Consider the following 19,560-nt stretch of genomic DNA (forward strand, 5'->3'; position numbering starts at 1 on the left):
CTGAAAACTGAACAGAAGCTGTAGTGAACACAAAAAGAGGAACAAACTCGCTGATGTAACCTGACCTCAGGCAGCCAGGCGTGATGGCTGTGTTTGCATATGGAAATACACTTGGGTCCGTGTCCTGTAAGGGCTGATGAAAAAAGTACAGAGTGACAGAAGGACACACAGCAGATGTATGTATTTTATCTTTCATTTATCTTTACTGTAATTCTGTGTCTTCTGTCCTGCTACAAATGAATTATTAGCCAGTCAGCTATCTGATGAACGTGGTTAAATATTTCAGTCAGTGCACATCATCATGTGAAGCTAAGACCAAATCAGCTGATTATATGGGATAATGTTGTCCTCTGAAAGGGGCTCGTGACCACAAAACCTTTGAGAACCTTTTTACTGGACTGAGGAGGCTGAAGGTTTCCCACTGCAGGCAGAACAGACTCTGTTGGAAGGACTAAAGGTGAGACATGAACCATGAATTAGGTTTTTTGTGTTTTCAGACAATCAGATGATGGTTTTATGTGCTTTGACAAAACCATTAATGCCTCTGGGTGATGAGTGCTCTGTGTGTGCTCTAGTTTATCATGTGTCTGATTTAGGTGGCTGGATCATTTCTGACTTTGTCAGGACGCAGAGCCCTACAGTTCGTAACATAATTAATATTCGATTAAAATGTTTTACGCCATTTAGTAACTGCATAATTTATGTTTAGTTGTTCAAACCCTTTACTTGATGGATGAAATTCAGTAGCCAGGGGCAGGAAATTCAGCAAAACATCAGAACAAGGCAGTGTTTAACCAGTTTAACCAGTATAACAGTGTAGGCGTGTCATCAGTACAGTGAGCACCTGTATTCAAAACAATAACAGATAAGAGAAAAACAAGGAAGTGAGCTACAGAATACTTTACTTAAGTACAGACTCAAACTCCTGAAGCATAAAGTGGTGAAAGTAAGACAAGACCTTAATAGAGAAAGAACAGAATCAGATCTTATCCTAGTGCAGACAGCAAACAGCTGCAGACAGACAGTGTTCAGGACGATGATGAAAAAGTGAATCTTTGATCTGATTTATATCATGTATGTTTTTTATGCTTTTTTTTTATTATTATTTGTTTTCTATTTTATCTCCTCTTTAAAAGGTTTAATCATCTCAATGATTGTTTGTTGACTCTTTGATTGCCAGACAACAAAGCTCACTTTATTTCAGATTTTTTTGAAAAACAATGAAACCTCAATTATAATATAATATAATATAATATAAAATAATATAATGTAATGTAATGTAATATAATATAATATAATATAATATAATATAATATAATATAATATAATATAATATAAAACTATTATTATACTTAAACAGGTCACCACCTTCTCCCTATCAAATATCTCAATAAACAGAAAAAAATATATAATCTGTGTTAGGGAGTTTTTATTGTTTTATTTGCTTATGCTTCAAAAGTTATGTTATACATATTTCACCAGACAGTTTTCTGTAGAAACAGGAAGCTGACCCCTCATTGTTGTTTATTCACCTGACTGTTTGTTAACTGTAAATCTCTGACAATCTGTGTTTTATTCTCATTTTTCTCTTCCATCAGGTGACTGCAGGTTTTTACCAACATGGAAAGGTATCACACACAAAACCTCACGTTATCGTCACTGCTAAAAGAACAAAAACAGAAGTGATTTCATACATGCAATAACTCTACAACAAACCTGCTCTCTGTTTTGTTCATTCAAATTAACCCTGCAAAGTTTTTCCAGCGTATGTTCCACCTGGAGATTAAAAAAGTGTATATATATAACCCTGCCTTATTCTTTTCCTCACTCCTCAGACCAGACTCTCCTGAGCCTGAGATCAGACTCAGCTCTGTAACAATGAGGGAGAGAAGCTCTCCAGAGAAAGACCGTCCTGACTTTAAAAGCAGGGAACTGACTCCTGATGAGAGGTAAGACTTAACAAAATGTTAAACGTATCTTAACTCCATGAGTAAACAGGTTTGGTTTAGTCATTTATTTATTTTTAACTTTGTTCACAAAAAGAAGAAAAGACAGTTGGATAAACAAACAGACTAAAGAGAACATTGTGAAGAGCATCAAACTTTTTAGCCTTATTGTAATATTATCACTGTGACTAGCTCCAAGTTTATCCAGTACTTTTTGTGTCTGAAGGTGAAAAATGTGATTTCCCTTCCTGATGGTCTTTTTCTCTGTTCACCAGGATCAGTGAGACACCAGATGCGCTTGAACCTGAACCTGGACCCAGCTGTGTGTCTTTGAAGAGTGATCGGTCAAAGATTTTCATCTTTGACTTTAAAGGAAGAAAGTCTGCTGCTGCTGAGGAGTAAGACATTTCACATTTACCTTACAGCTCTGTGGTACACCTGGCCTCAGTCCTGAGATTGAAGAGCTCCATAAGTGAGGCTGCTAACTTAAAAGAAAAATAAATCTATTTTAACAGCCCTGCATCCCCTGCACTGGGCATCACACTGATTATAATTTATGTGATAATCAGCAGGAATGTGTCAGCAGTTAGTTTGACTCTTTTAATTGGTAAATTAGAGTTTCAGTCTGATGTGGTTGCCAGTTTTGCATAGGAAGGTGAAATAATCTGAAGCTGTATGTGTGGTGCTGGATGCCACGATATGAGCTGATGGATTTCTCTAAATATTAAATAATTCTCATAATTCATAGTGACACACCATCACCATGACAATCATCAACACAACTGATAAAGGACCACAGCAAATCTTTTTTTTTTAACCGTAATATTGACATTACATTTTTCACCAGTGGTCCTTTTTTATATGACCTGCATGGAATAACAAGACAAAATGGATTATAATGTAGAAAGGTGGTTGGTGCCTGCCGTGGTGGTAATCCCCGAACCAAATGGTGGACACCAGAGGTGAAGGGAGCCACCAGGCTGAAGAAGGAGTCCTATCAGGCTTGGTTAGCCTGTGGGACTCCGGAGGCAGCCGACAGGTATCGACAGGCCAAGCGGAATGTGGCTCGGGCAGTGGCTGAAGCAAAAACTCGGGTGTGGGAGGAGTTCGGAGAGGCCATGGAAAAAGACTTTCGGACTGCCTCGAAGAGATTCTGGCAAACCGTCAGACGTCTCAGGAGGGGAAAGCGGTGCTCTACCTGCACTGTGTATAGTGCTGGCGGAGCGCTGCTGACGTCGACTGAGAAAATTGTCAGGTGGTGGAAGAAATACTTCGAGGACCTCCTTAATCCCACTGACACGTCTTCCGAGGAGGAAGCAGAGTCTGGGGATGAGGGGAATGACCCGCCAATTTCCGGGGGCGAGGTCACTGAGGCAGTTAAACAACTCCTTGGTGGCAGAGCCCCTGGTGTTGATGAGGTCCGCCCCGAGTTCCTGAAGGCTCTGGACGTTGTAGGGCTGTCCTGGTTGACACACCTCTGCAATGTTGCGTGGAGATCAGGGGCAGTACCTGTGGACTGGCAGACCGGGGTGGTGGTCCCCATCTTTAAGAAGGGGGACCGGAGGGTGTGTTCCAACTACAGGGGGATCACACTCCTCAGCCTCCCTGGGAAAGTCTATGCCAGGGTGCTGGAAAGGAGAGTTCGTCCGTTAGTCGAACCTCGGATACAGGAGGAACAATGCGGTTTTCGTCCTGGTCGCGGAACACTGGACCAGCTCTTTATCGTCTCCAGGATACTTGAGGGTGCATGGGAGTTTGCCCAACCAGTCTACATGTGTTTTGTGGACTTGGAGAAGGCATTCGACCGTGTCCCTCGGGGTGTCCTGTGGCAGGTGTTGCGGGAATATGGGGTGTCTGGCCCATTGCTACGGGCCATTCGATCCCTATATAACCGTTGCAAGAGCTTGGTTCGCATTGCCGGCAATAAGTCGGACTCGTTCCCGGTGGGTGATGGGCTCCGCCAGGGCTGCCCTTTGTCTCCGGTTCTGTTCATAATTTTTATGGACATGATTTCTAGGCGCAGCCAAGTGGCGGAGGGCTTTCGCTTTGGTGGCCTCAGAATCTCATCTCTGATTTTTGCAGACGATGTGGTTCTGTTGGCTTCATCGGGTGAGGGCCTCCAGCTCGCACTGGAATGGTTCGCAGCCGAGTGTGAAGCAGCGGGAATGAGGATCAGCACCTCCAAATCTGAGGCCATGGTTCTCAGCCGGAAAAGGGTGGAGTGCCCACTCCGGGTCGGGGATGAGTTCCTGCCCCAAGTGGAGGAGTTCAAGTATCTCGGGGTCTTGTTCTCGAGTGATGGGAGAAGGGAGCCGGAGATCGACAGACGGAGTGGGGCTGCAGCTGCAGTAATGCAGACGCTGCACCGGTCCGTCGTGGTGAAGAGGGAGCTGAGTGTAAAAGCGAAGCTCTCAATTTACCGGTCGATCTACGTCCCTACCCTCACCTATGGCCACGAGCTGTGGGTAGTGACCGAAAGAACGAGATCGCGGATACAAGCGAGGGAGGGGTCAGGGGGTCAGGGAGGAGGTCAGCGCCCTGACCCACTGGTGTCAAGACAACCATCTCACCCTCAACGTCGCAAAGACAAAGGAGTTGATAGTGGACTTCCGGAGGTGCAGAGAAGTACACACCCCCATCACCATCAACGGCGCTGCTATGGAGAGAGTGAGCAGCTTCCGGTTCCTTGGCGTACACCTGGCTGAGGATCTTACGTGGTCAGTACACACAAACAAAACAGTGAAGAAGGCCCAGCAGCGCCTCTTCTTTCTCAGGAGACTGAAAAGATTCGGCATGAGCCCCCGCATCCTCAGGACCTTCTATCACTGTGCCATTGAGAGCGTCCTCACTGGATGCATCACCACCTGGTATGGCAACAGCACCGCCTACAACTGCAAAGCTCTCCAGCGAGTAGTGCGGTGCTCTGAACGGATAATTGGAGGTGAGCTTCCCTCCCTCCAAGACATCTACAGGAAGCGGTGCCTGAGGAAAGCGGGGAGGATCATCAAGGACTCCAGTCACCCCAGCCATAAACTGTTCAGACTGCTTCCATCAGGAAGGAGGTTCTGCAGCATCCGGTCCCGTACCAGCAGACTGAGAGACAGCTTTTTCCATCAGGCCATCAGACTGCTGAACACGTCATAGACACCTCAGCTTCACTACTGGAACTTCAACATTATGCACTCCACACTGTATATAAATGCCACTTGTTTTGCACATATTCAACTCTGTATATTTTATATATTTTATTATTATTATAATTATTATTTTATTTTATTTTTTTACTATTTAATTTGTAAAAATGTGTATACACACACACACACACACACACACACACACACACGTAGGAAAATATTTAGTATACACATCCAGAAATGCATACACTATTATATATTGTACATATATTTATTAGTTTCAGGTTGGCCATTCTTGTATTTTGCTCGTTTGTGTTGTTGTGTTTGCACATCTCTGTTGCTTGTGGGGCTCGCACACAAGAATTTCATTCGCATGTGCTGTGCCAGTGTGCCTGCACATGTGATGTGACAATAAAAAGTGATTTGATTTGTGATTTGATTTGAAGCGGCTGAAATGAGCTTCCTCCGAAGGGTGGCTGGCCTCTCCCTTAGAGATAGGGTGAGAAGTTCGGCCATCCGGGAGGGGCTCAGAGTAGAGCAGCTGCTGCTCCACATCGAAAGGAGCCAGCTGAGGTGGTTCGGGCATCTGACAAGGATGCCCCCTGGGCGCCTCCTGGGTGAGGTGTTCCAGGCATGTCCCACCGGGAGGAGGCCCCGGGGCAGACCCAGGACACGCTGGAGAGATTATATCTCTCGGCTGGCCTGGGAACGCCTTGGTATTCCCCCGGATAAGCTGCAGGAGGTGGCTGGGGAGAGGGAGGTCTGGGCCTCTTTGCTTAGGCTGCTGCCCCCGCGACCCGGCCCCGGATAAAGCGGATGAAGATGGATGAATGGATGTAGTAAGATAGTAAGCGCTATACAAATACAGACCATTTATACAAATACAGACCATTTATACAAATACAGACCATAAGATGATCATTTTATTGTTCAGCATCTGGACACTGAACACCACAGATGTAGCCGAGTGTAGGCTGATTCAAAGTGTCATCATATGATTTTGTTTATGTGTATTATAAGTTTTTATACTCAGAAAAAAAACTTCAGCTGCTGCTCTAACATGCTCTTCCTTGTATTTTAAAGGCACAAAGGTCAAATTTAAAATGAAACACTTCAACACATCAACACGAATCTGACTTTTTTAATGTGATGATGCAATGTGCAGTAGATATCCATAATATCGTCATTACAAGAATACTGGTACAGAACCATCACTGACCTGTTAGTTTTGGACTAGTGGAGTCCAAAAAATAAGTCTCTAAATTAACATAATAGGTTTGTTACAGCACAGTTGTGCTTGTTTTAATCAGGATGATTTTCTAACAGTAGAAGAAGAAATCTGTGGCTTGTATTTATGTGCAAAATGGTTCAAATGTCTTCATGATGTCTCCACAGAGCTGATCAGGAGAGTCCGCAGCACCAAACTGATCTGGACTCAGTATTTAAGGTTTGTACATGTACACCAACCTCTGTTTGTAATTATTTTCATGTTGCACAGTCCAATATTCATCATAAAATAAAAATTCCAGAAATAATTCAACAGTGAATTAATTTTTTACTTTATTTTTATTTATAAAACACTTTTCAAAACAAAGTTGCAGCATAACTTTATAACACAACTTGAAAATAAGGTGCAAGTACCCTATACTTAGGTGGAATTTGCAGGAAACTACAGGGCACTAAGATGTAAGATGGGGAAATGTACCACGAAATAACCGAGTACTGAAAATTACCTAATTTAATTTATGTTATTATTTTATTGTTTCCTGTACAAAACCTGCAATCTAACTATAATAATTATTTTAATTTAGTTTTTTAATTTTTTTCATTGTTTCCTGTAAAATGAACATAAGTACAGGGTATTTTTGTTCAATTAAAAACAAACACAAAACAAATCTGTGAAAATTTATTTTTACAATGAAGATCTGATTTTCGTTAATTCAGGTTGTGTCATTCATTTTCCAGATGCTGGAGGGAAACATTATCACGTTTGTGAAGAATGAACTAAAGAAGCTGCAGAATGAGCTGAATCCAGATTATTCAGAGTGTCAGAGGGATGAAGAGGAGGTGTTGGACAGTGAGGAAGAGAAGCAGAGAAGGAGCAGCAAACAGGCATTTCTGAAACTTGCAGTTAACTTCCTGAGAATAATGAAACAGGAGGAGCTGGCTGACTGTCTGCAGAGCAGTGAGAGGATTTCTCTTCATAAATTCAGTCTTTACAGGAATGAAATTATCACATTTTCTATAATCATAACACTCATGTTTCTGTTGCTTTCCTGTAGAAAATCCTGATCCACTTGGTGAGAACACTTTTAAATGTAACCTAAAGAAGAAGTTCCAGTGTGTCTTTGAGGGGATTGCTAAACCAGGAACCCCAATCACTCTAAATGAGATCTACACAGAGCTCTGCATCACAGAGGGAGGGACCGGAGAGGTCAACACTGAACATGAGGTCAGACAGATTGAAATGTTTTCCTGGAAACCAGAGAGACCAGAAACAACAATCAGGTGTGAAGAAATCTTTAAAGCTTTGACTGAAAGAGACAAACCAATCAGAACAGTTCTGACCAAAGGAGTGGCTGGCATCGGGAAAACATTCCTGACACAAAAGTTCACTTTGGACTGGACTGAAGACAAGACCAACCAGGACATCCAGTTCATTTTTCCATTCCCATTCAGAGAGCTGAATTTACTGAGGGATAAAAAGTTCAGCTTAGTGGGATTTATTCATCACTTCTTCACTGAAATCAAAGAAGCAGGAATCTGTAACTTTAAAAAGTTCAAAGTTATCTTCATCTTTGATGGTCTGGATGAGTGTCGACTTCCTCTGAACTTCCACATCACTGAGATCCTCACTGATGTTACAGAGTCCACATCAGTGGATGTGCTGCTGACAAACCTCATCAGGGGACAGTTGCTTCCTTCTGCCCACATCTGGATAACCACACGACCTGCAGCAGCCAATCAGATCCCTGCTGAGTATATAGACATGGTTACAGAGGTCAGAGGGTTCACTGACCCACAGAAGGAAGAGTATTTCAGGAAGAGACTCAGAGGCAAGGAAGAGGCCAACACCATAATCTCTCATATCAAGACATCACGAAGCCTCCACATCATGTGTCACATCCCAATCTTCTGCTGGATCACTGCTACAGTTCTAGAGAGTGTGTTAAAAACCAAACAGGCTGGAGGAAAGCTGCCCAAGACACTGACTGAGATATACATGCACTTCCTGGTGGTTCAGACCAAACTGAAGAACATCAAGTATGATGGAGGAGCTGAGACAGATCCTGCCTGGAGTCCAGAGAGCAGGAAGATGATTGAAGAACTGGGGAAACTGGCATTTCAGGAGCTGCAGAAAGGAAACCTGATCTTCTATGAATCAGACCTGACAGAGTGTGGCATTAATGTCAGAGAAGCCTCAGTGTACTCAGGAGTGTTCACACAGATTTTTAAAGAGGAGAGAGGACTGTACCAAGAGAAGGTTTACTGTTTTGTCCATCTGAGTGTTCAGGAGTTTTTAGCTGCTCTTCATGTCCATCTGACATTCACCAACTCTGGTATCAACCTGCTGAAAGAAGAAGAAACAGCCTCAGTGCAGACTGATGAGTCTTCAGTAAGACATTTCTACCAGAGTGCTGTGGACAAGGCCTTAAAGAGTCCAAATGGACATCTGGACTTGATTCTTCGCTTCCTCCTTGGTCTTTCGATGCCATCCAATCAGGATCTCCTACAAGGCCTGCACACACAAACAGGAATCAGCTCACAGATAAATCAGGAAGCAGTCAAGTACATTAAAGAACGAATGAATGGCGCTCTCTCTCCTGAAAAAAGCATCAATTTCCTCCACTGTCTGAATGAATTGAATGATGACTCTATAGTGAAGGAGGTCCAGCATCAACTGAGTTCAGGACACCTGTCCAAAGTTAATCTCTCTCCTGCTCAGTGGTCAGCTCTGGTCTTCATCTTACTGTCATCAGAAGCAGTTCTGGATGTGTTTGACTTGAGGAAATATTCAGCTTCTGAAGAGGCTCTTCTGCAGCTGCTGCCAGTGGTCAAAGCCTGCAAGAAAGCCCAGTAAGTATCCATTTTAATCCTGGCAAGACATTGCTTTAAAGTATTTATTTCAAAAGTTTGGAAAGTTCACTGCTATTCATGTCTTTCCAGGTTGGGTGGCTGTAACCTCACAGAGAGAAGCTGTGAGGCTCTTTCCTCAATTCTAAGTTCTCAGTCCTCCAGACTGAGAGAGCTGGACATGAGTAACAACAACCTCCAGGACTCAGGAGTGAAGCTGCTTTGTGTTGAACTTGGGAGTCCACAGTGTATGCTGGAAACTCTCAGGTTAGCTGACTCTTTGTTTCAGGAGATTTGGATATTTCACAACAACTGTTATTATTTTATAGATATTAACATGTTGTTTCTTTTGTGGTGTAAGCCCTGAAAGAGAACAGTAGAGTAGACATGAAACACACACTTCATAAATCAGAAAAATATGATTGTCCATCATAGCAAAAAAGACAGAAAGTTAATGCTTTTATACTGAGTGAAGAAAAGCCAGTTTGTTTGTTTTTGTAACAACTTTAACTGAAATCAGAATCTGTTAATTTGACTGCATATACATCATCAAATTCAAAGCAGTTCCTTACAATGATGTGACATGTTGTATGTGTTTTAAGGCTGTCAGGCTGTCAGATCACAGGAACAGGCTTCACCTCTCTGGCCACAGCTCTGCGCTCCAATCCCTCCAATTTGAAAGAGCTGGACTTGAGCTATAATCACTCAGCAGACTCAGAAATGAAGCTTTTGTCTAATCAAAAGGAGGATCCACATGTGAAACTGGACATGCTCTGGTAGGAAAAGAGGAAATAAAGCTAAAAAAATTTTTTTTTTTTCCAGCATATTGTAAAGTAACCACTGACCTGACTGCCAGTAAAACAGTCTGTATGTCCAGTTAAGTGGACAGCTGTGTGGGTGAATGACTCAGAACCAATCACAGGTAAAAGGAAGGATACACAGCTTGAAGGAGAATGTAACAAATACATAAGTATTGGACCCTCGAAACTGACGTTTCAAGACTGTGTCAATCAAAATACCAACATCACATGACCATGGCCAAGTGAGGTTTTGATGTGTTTAACCCCAGTTCTGACAGGTGCCTTTGTGGTGGTTCTGGGTCTGTGATCCAGTTTATAGTTTATTTTTGCTGCTTCCTGCTGCGTTCCCTATGTCCTCGCTTGTTGCTCCACACAGTCACAGCCTCACCTCCTTTTTTTTAGTCAGGTGAGGCACCAGGATTCCGATTTTCATGAACAAGTCATCTGTGCAGGAACACGTTATTTTTAATTATGATTGGGAAGAATAATATATGCTCTCAATTCAATTAAGTACTCAGATTCAAAGTGTAATTAAATAAATATTGACTGAATTGGAATGTTTGCTGTCATAGCCTCCTGAGAATCAAGAAAAAAATCATCTTCTTATTGAACTTTTTATTGTTTTCTGCATGCAGGACTCAGTAGGTCTATTGAGGCTGGAAATAACCGAAGCTACAAAACAAAAACAATAACAGGAACAACTTGACTTGAAAAACGGATTCAGACTCAAAAAGTCTAAAGCCTTTGTCATTATCAGAATGAACACAGCAGTCTTTTCTCAAAATATTTTTTTCTATATATTTATTTGTTTTGTTTTGCACTGAATAACTAAGCAACGGAAACATCCTCACACGTGTTAACAGAAAGAGAAAATAGTATTTGAAGCACAGTGTTCATTGTAGTGACAGAAACACAGGGAGGCAGAAAATAAAAAAGACTGAAGGTTGTATTTAGGTATTTAGATAATTTAAGAACCTGGTACAGACCCGATGATTTATTTTTTTAATTTTGCTTTGATACATAAAACCTTAGAACCGTATTATCTGTTTGACTTTATTAAGAGATAAAATAAAGCACAAGGTTATTTCTCTAGAAAAGATGAATCAGAGAATATAAAGGCCACGTCTGCACACTAAAAGATAATGTGCTCATTTCAGTGTGGAGCCTCAAGGAGTCCAGTGGATGAGACCAGGTCTAAAGAAATGTAAGTGTGTTTTTGATTTATGAGCTGCATTCACACCATCTTGTACTGTTCAACATTTTTCTCATGGTTCCTTTTAGATTTCTGTGATCTGACGCTGGATTCAAACACAGCACACAAGAACCTCAAACTGTCTGATGGAAACAAGGAGGTGACACATGTGGAAGAAGATCAGCTGTATCCTCATCATGATCTTAGGTTTAATCAGTGGCCTCAGCTGCTGTGTACCAACAGTCTGACTGGTCGCTGTTACTGGGAGGTCGAGTGGAGTGGAGAGGTTCATGTTGCAGTAATTTATGGAGGAATCAGACGGAGAGGAGAAGAGGATGAAAGCAGGTTTGGAAGGACGTACCAATCCTGGAGTCTCTACTGCAGTCATGATAGGGGTTACTATGTAAGTCACAAATTTCATTTAAGAGCCATCCCTCTTCTCCCCTCAGCTCTTTCTCACAAAGTAGCAGTGTATGTGGACTGCTCTGCAGGAACTGTGTCCTTCTACAGTGTCTCCTCTGATAAACTGATCCACCTGCACACCTTCAACACCACCTTCACTGAACCTGTATATGCTGGGTTTAGAGTGAAGCCTGACTCTAGTATCCACCTCTGTGCTGACTCAGAATGATAAACTTACTGTGCAGAGAAATATTCTCACATTGGTGTTTCATACTTTTCCTCACTTAGTATATCAGGTAACTGTCTCGTACATATATTAGTTTGTTTTTCAGTCCAGAGATGTTGGATTAGACTGATTCTCCTGAAATTTTTTTTTATCATCTTATTGTCTTTGGTGCCTTTTTTAAGCAGATATCAGTTTTTACTTATATACTACAGTTTAAATGCCCACAGGACTTTTAGTGCTGAGGAAAGAGGAACTGTATTTTTAAATTTGTTGCATTACTATCATCTATTACTAAATCTGTTGCATTATACACATTTTAATCATGCTTAGACTGATCGATGAAATCTTTGGAACATATAATTTAGACATTTTAGATGTTGTTGGTTAGACTTTGTGATGATGAGAGCTGCAGGCTCTAAATATTTTGTGTTTAGGCGTCTTTAATTTTTTACATTGCATAACTATATGTTTGTGTCTCTCTCTTGTTATGCAAATTAAGTAACATTTCACTACAATTAGTTCCTGGAGAAAAGCAATATCACCACTGTGTGACCAGTTTTCACAACAACTGATCTGGATGGTTCTGGATCCATTTATTTGTCTGTGTTGATCCAAATGTAGCTTCTAGTACTGCTGATACAAGAAGAGCAGCTTATGGCTAACTGGACGCTGTGGAGACATCTCTCTTCAGTTCATAATCAGTAAAAACAGTCTGACTTATAGATGACCTCCAGTCTGTGTTTCTTGACTGAACAGAAACAGTTTTACAATCTGAGATTTGGTTTTTATGCCGTGTTAAAACACACTCATGAAATGTAACAGAAACGGAAAAGTGAAGACAAAAGAATCAAGATGAAAACAGTTGGAATTTTTCTTCTTGACTTCTTACATATTCTGTCAGTGTATGTTTACTTCTCCCGTGTATATATGTGTGTAGTATACACACCAAGTGTTATTAAAGTTAGGTTAATTAACAAACTTGATTTATTTAATTTACAAACTTGTATAGAGTAAGTTGCAATTCTGTTAAAGTGATTTAATCCTATAGTTTCAGTAGAGCTTGTTTTGGTTGAGTAGATTTATCAGATGTACTTAAAATTTCTTGTTCAAGTTAAATGTATCATACATTTTATATTTCACTAACCCACTTGTGTGGAACCAGTTGACATAACTGGGTGGAGTAAATACAACATTTTATTTCTCAGAGTGTATTCAAAATTGACTGTTTGGATTCATTTAACCAAAATAATTAAAATCTGTAAATAAATGCAAAATGCATCTTTGAAAATGAGAGTAGGATAAAAAAAAAATCTGAAAAGGTGAGGATTGAAGAAAGAGAAAAAGCACACGGGAGTATTTTAATCTGTTTGACTGGGTCCAGTGAGCTCACAGCGCCTCCAGCAGGTAGAGTCCAGTACTGTTTGTTTTTAAAGCTGTGAAAAGTTTTCTTCTCTGCTGTCAGTGTCTGTTTGGAGCCAAGTTACTAAAGAGGTCTTTTATTTGAGCCAGTTTAAATGGTTGAAATTTGATATATCGGTTTGTCTCCTCACTAACAGGGCCTAAAATACAACTCAGCTGAGAAGAAAACACAAAAGAGCACCACCTGGTGGCCATAGGTGGAAGCACAAATGAAAGCAAAGCACACATACACAGCTCCTTCAAGTTTGGTGAAGTGTGCAGCTCTCTGAACACATGAGGCAGAGTTCATGTCAATGCCACTGCTGCAGCAGCAACAAAGTGAGCCACAAAAGACAAGAGCTGTTTCTCAACATCAAATACTCCAAGTTTGTTCTTCGTTAGTTGCTAATTCAAACTTGGCAAATTAACTTAAGCGCCCAGATTTCTGAGCATGGGAGGACACACACACACACTTTCACTGTGATTAATATATAAAAGGGAAATTATTAGAGGCCACATAAATAAAAATATATATTACTGATTTATTTTATTATTTTTTTGAAGTGGAAATGTGGAATTAACAGTTGTTTGTAGACAAAACTCTTATGGCTTATATACAGTCTACTAAATGACTTGTGTAGATGAGTTAGTGAAATTCTACTTCAGAATTGGTATTTATTAAAATTATTTCTCTTTTAGCACATAAACAGTGGTGAGAGTTATAAGGCCATGTGGTGGTGCAGAAAGCTGCATCTGGTCAGAAGGGAACAAACACACAAACTTGTTGGCTGGATTTGTATAAAATGAAATGTCTGGCAATGGACAGAAGCAAGGATATCGATGGTTACACCCTTGTGCAATGAAGAGGATGCATGTTGTATCACAAGACACGATAAGACAGCTGATTGATTTGTTTCACTGAGCCATTTTGTGAGGGTATAGCTGCTGTGGCATTTGTCTGGCTTGAAACAACAACTGTAATCTCCACATTTCGACTTTTCTCAAAACACTATTTTGAGGTAAAACTCCTTCCTTTCATTAATGTGACCTTAGTACTCTACTGTACCACTAATTACCCAAATTGTTTTGGAGGATTTCTCCAAAACATGTAGTGATCGAAGATATTGATAGTCTGATATAATAAGTGGTTTTGTTTGAAGTTGTGCAGAACTTGTCTGTGTCACCATTTCACAGAATATTATCAGGACGTGACAATAGCCAAATTGTCCAGCAGGTGCCACTGTGGAGATGGTTTCAGATTGTTTGGAATCATCAATACAAGCACAAAGACTTCAAATGTTTCACGAAGTCTCGCTTTGCTCATCACTAGTATGGTGACAACTTCACAGGAGGTCCGTATCTCAGCACTGTCATAGTTAAAGGTGACCTTCATCAACTGAGAAACTGACATTCATGTTTGCCACAGGAAATCCACATTTACTCCTAACTAAGGGTTTAAATGCACAAAGAGACAGACCCTGAGGCAGAGACTAAGATGTATAAACTTGACAGGGACAAAAGGAAAACAAACATGAAAATGAAACTGACTAAACATTTGAGACAGAGGGTTCATATTGCCCCGGACAAGCTGGAGGAGGTGGCTGGGGAGAGGGAGGTCTGGGTCTCTTTGCTTAGGCTGCTGCCCCCGCGACCCGGCCTCGGATAAAGCGGATGAAGATGGATGGATGGTTCATAAGAACAACAGGCACATTTTTACTCAAAGTCCCCAGATACATTCATTAGACACTATTATGTCTAACATTTTGTCAGATTGTATTTTCCATCAATTTCAGTGCAAAGTGTTTCACATGTAAAACCCAACATGGGAAATAGACTATGTGCACGTTAGCATATGCTACTTCCGGTGTGGAAACTCCTGTGGGGAGCTTTGTTTCCGGTGTCCTATTCGCACCTTGTTTATGGCCCAAATCAAGTTAAGCAAATGAATGAATCAAGTGGCGATTTACATTTCTATAGATGTCTTGGGCATTTACCCAATATGTCTGTAAATGATGTTCATCGACTTGTCGATATTTTTCCCCCGCGCCTCAGAGCAAAAGAGAAAATGGATTCAAATGTTATATTTCTCAGCTGTCCCTCGTTTATCGCGGGTGTTATGTTCTAAAAATAACCAGCGATAAGTGAAATCAAGTAGCCAATTTTAATTTTTGACGGTGCAAAACGTTTCGTCGACATCGTGGCCATACAGTACTGCACTGCAGAGTCACGCTGCTAGCGATCGGTGCAGCGATTCTGTACTGTACTGTACAGGAGAGACGTCACGGAGGAGATCGTCTGCAGCGATCAGGACGCAGGACACATTGTGACGTATGGTGTTTGACGACATGTTGTGAGATTTAACATGAGATGCTGGCGTTTCAGGCATAATAACGTTAATTCACAAATCGACACAGGATTGTAATGAATCAATATCACTTTATTCAATTTAGCATGGATTGTAATCAGAAAGGCGATAATCAAAACCCATCCCTAATCAAGAACTTGCAAAGTAAAAACATGATCTATGTCAGGTAGCCCTTTTGTTATTTACATTTAAAAAGAGGATTAGTGTTACTGTGCGCTGGCTGAGTCTGTTTCTTCTCTTAGAAATAGTTTCTCCTGCCCTGGAGAAAATCCACTTGCATGGAACAGAAGAGGCTGTGGAGTGCAGGAACCACACTGCAAGCTGGTAGATATGCAGGTATTCCTGGGTCCTGCAGACTATCACCTAAAAACAATAAACAAAATGATTTTCTAAACTGTAGCAATGTAATGTACGTATAGTGTCAAATACATTTTTGTAGTCTTCATTAGCTTTAATTCACATGGAAGTGTTCCTAAAGTCATATGCTGTAATGATATTTCCATTATGAAAACATGATTTTGGACATGTCAGGTTTTTCACTTCGGCAGATAAAATGAATTGAGCAAAATCAACTCAAAATCCCGCGAATGATTCACCTGCCTGTAAACCACTGAAACACTTGTGTTCGAAATGAAGCTTCGGATGTCACCGATCACGTGACTCTGGCCAAACGACACAGTGCTTCTGCAGTGTGTTGTTTTTTGGGTACACACCGGAGCGCCAGCTTCCAGCGGGCCATCATTAGTCTAATGGGTAGATGTAATCAATAAACCGTTCTCATGTAAACATGCATCATGGTGTGGTATTTCTTTGCCTGTCACTTCTTTATGTTGGTAAATAAAATACATGCAAAATACATATAATAACATACAACACAGTATGGCGCATGCCTCTGCTGTGAGGTCCTGCCTCCAGGTACTTAGCAATTAACCACTGGACACCTGGACAGGTCTGTTTATAGATCATATGATATTTGCTACATCTCTGATATATTTTGAAACTGGGGAAAGAACTGATTGTGAACTGGGTGGGGGGAATCCTTGCGAACATGTGAAATACAAACACGATGCATTTAAGGTTATCCTGTGTGGCTTCTATTCAAGAAAAGAATTTGTTCCACTGTGCGAGGACTGAGTCTGTTCCTTTTCTTGGATATGATTTCCCCTGCCTTAGAGAAGATCCTCTCACATGGAACGGATGATGCTGGGGTGCACATAAACTGCAAAGCAAGTTTATGAAGATGGGGGTATACATTCTTCTTGGTTGCCCAGAAGTGGAGCGGATCCTCTGTCCGGGGAATCAAAGGATCTGCCATGTACCTCTGTACTTCCACTGCTGTGGCATTCCTCACCTGCCTCTCCACCATATGGCTGTCCAGCAAATCCCACAGACCACCACCTGAAAGACTAATGAAATTAAATAGCTGCACATTTTGTAGACTGACATTTCCAGATGTATTTTAAAATTACATCACATGTGAATATTCAAATGTAAGTGATACTAAAGCTATCTAATGAAATTTTGACAAGCAGATTGTCGTTTTGTTAAAAAACGTCTAATAGTCACATATTTCCAATAACGGAATTGAAACGTTGGGATATTAAAGCATATTCTTACTATTGAGACATTTCTAGAATATGCTGGAACCCTGTCATTGTGTTATGGACTTCAGGTCAACAAAAGCCATACCTAACTGAGTTGCAGAACTGGTTGCTGGCTCTGGCTGTGACGAGGTAGATCGGATAAGGGGGACGGGCATGATCTGGTCTTTTTCATTTTCAATGATGGTGGCACATTCTGCAGTCAGACGTCTCACTGCAGCTTGAGCATTGGTCTGACTGCAAAACCCCACAGCAGCCTTGAATCTTGGATCAAGCAGGGTAGCAATGGTCATTACACTCATTGTTTCCAAGTGAGACGAACATTCACCCAGCATTCTTGTGAGGTTCATGCACAGCTGGCGGGCTTTGTCATCCAGAACTTGAGGTTGTTTTTTAGCAATTGCATACCGCAGCATGCAGACAAGTGGAATGACTTTGGACCCAGATACTCTCTGCTCTCCAGAAAGTTCAGTAGTGGCTGTGTAAAAAGGAGAAAGCACCTCCAGGCACTCTTTAAATGAGTGGTAGTCCTCAGCAGTGACAGGTGTGAGATCTGTTCTCATTGAGACAAGGGCAGCACTAACTGGCTCTCTCTCCTCATACAGACGCTGCAGCATGGTGTATGTGCTGTTCCACCTGGTATCAACCTCCTGAAGGAGCTTTAGATATGATCTGCCCATCTGCTGCTGCATTTGGCAGAGCTTCTCCTTTGCTGTTGTGCTAGATCGGAAATAGCTTACCAATTTATGTGCCTTACCTCTGATCTCCTCAAGCCCAGGCGTGTTGTCAATTGATTTTCTCACAATGAGGTTCAGAGTATGTGCAATGCACTTTGTGTGGCTCACTTTCAATATTTTAGATGAGGCAATCATGTTTGGTGCTGCATCAGTGACGAGGCATCTGACTTTATTTTGGATGCCCCACTCCTCCATCAAAACCTTTTTCACCTCAGCAATATTTTCTGCTGTATGTGTCAGGCTCAGGAGCGACTCGGAGGCAGACCGTCACTAAAGTTCACAATTTATTTACACACAGACACCAGGTGTGGATATATACAGGTGAGGGGGCACAGGAAGAGGGTCTCCAGGGAACAGCAGACACGGGAAGGGGACGGCTATGTACACAATCCACTGAAGCTCAGGTAGCTCGGACTCCGGCTTTTAGCTCACCAAACGGCGGTCCTCAGGCTGGCGAGAAATCTGGCACAGGGAGGAAAAACAGGTAAGTTGCGGCACGAAAGAAACTTCGGAAAAAGGCTCAGATTGCCAATGACACTGACGAGTGTTACACAATAATCCAGCGAGGAAGCACTCTCAGCAGCCGCCTTAAGAAGTGAGTGAGATGATTGTTTGCAGGTGTCCGAGCCAGGGGCTGGAGCCGTCATGACTCCGCCCCGGTAGAGCGCAGTGCGCGGGAGGGGAGAGAGGGAGACGCAGCACAACAAAACACTTGTAGCCATACAGAGTCAGCCGAGAAGGCACAGGGTCATGACAGTATGTGCCTTGGAGAAAGGTCTCACTCCTAGCAACACTGTGGATAGTGTATCTTGTTCATTGACAAAATGACATGTCACAGCCAAGTAGGCATCCATATGAATGCATGTCCACATGTCAATGGTGAGACTGACAGCTGTAGCCTTCTCCACTTCTCTCTTTGCTTTCTCCTTTTCCTCCTTGAACTTTTCCACCACCATTTCTTTTAGAGCCTTTCTGGTGGGGATTGTGTAGGGTGGGTCCAAGACACCAACAAACTGTCTGAAACCAGCATCGTCAACAACGGAAAAGGACTGCGAGTCGTTCACGATCATGTTCACCAAAGCAGCATCGACCACTTGCTGTCTGGTCTGAGTGGGATTTGTGTTCATGATCCCTTCAATACACAAAAACATTTGAATGTGAGGATGAAAATAGGCTTAACTGTGTTGTATAAGTTGATTAGGCTTTAATGCCATTATTCACAGGTAGTTCAATGGTTATTATGTGTTGTGGGATCAAGTAAATGGGCCTCCCATCTTACCAATAGCCTGCGGACATTACATAGGAAGCGGAAGAACCACCAACCAGTGCATCCTCTCACCCAGAAAGCGAAGTCAAACGCAATTAGTGACATTTTGTGCTAGTGATGTGAGACATGAATGAATGAATGACTGAATAACGGTTGATGTCCATACCATGAATGGTTGGATTCACTGTCATTGTACTCGTAGATGGGACCCCATTGTGCTTAGCACGGAGATGCCTCAGCATCGATGAGGTGTTGTTGTTGTAGGCCAGCTGCTGGTCACAGACCAAGCACCGAACCTAAGTAGTACATGGAGTAATCCTCCTTTGATCAGATTACTGGAATGCAAAACAAACAGCAAACAACACAAACAAACAACAAATCTCCAGAAGCAAAGTTAGATGGCTGGTCTTTGACTCTG

At 41.8% G+C, this 19,560-nt stretch overlaps 1 protein-coding gene across 1 annotated transcript; it reads left to right on the forward strand.

Moving 5' to 3' along the window:
* The first annotated feature begins 285 nt into the window (after positions 1-285).
* LOC113017508 (protein NLRC3-like) lies at positions 286-12,294 on the forward strand. Its single transcript, XM_026160656.1, has 11 exons — positions 286-457; positions 1,599-1,628; positions 1,836-1,949; positions 2,222-2,344; positions 6,476-6,527; positions 7,046-7,265; positions 7,363-9,157; positions 9,248-9,421; positions 9,757-9,930; positions 11,112-11,158; positions 11,236-12,294. The coding sequence occupies exons 2-11, from the start codon at positions 1,621-1,623 to the stop codon at positions 11,775-11,777; spliced, it is 3,249 nt and encodes a 1,082-aa protein (XP_026016441.1). The 5' UTR covers positions 286-457; positions 1,599-1,620; the 3' UTR covers positions 11,778-12,294.
* The last annotated feature ends 7,266 nt before the right edge of the window (positions 12,295-19,560 follow it).

This window comes from Astatotilapia calliptera, unplaced genomic scaffold (assembly GCF_900246225.1).
Source record: "Astatotilapia calliptera unplaced genomic scaffold, fAstCal1.2 U_scaffold_14, whole genome shotgun sequence".
Classification (NCBI taxonomy): Eukaryota; Metazoa; Chordata; class Actinopteri; order Cichliformes; family Cichlidae; genus Astatotilapia; species Astatotilapia calliptera.

Excerpts from the sequence above, each read along its gene's own strand:
- LOC113017508 (XM_026160656.1), top strand. Across the intron at positions 1,950-2,221 it reads GAACTGACTCCTGATGAGAG|GATCAGTGAGACACCAGATG; the intron begins GTAAGACTTAAC and ends TCTGTTCACCAG. Across the intron at positions 9,422-9,756 it reads TGTATGCTGGAAACTCTCAG|GCTGTCAGGCTGTCAGATCA; the intron begins GTTAGCTGACTC and ends ATGTGTTTTAAG.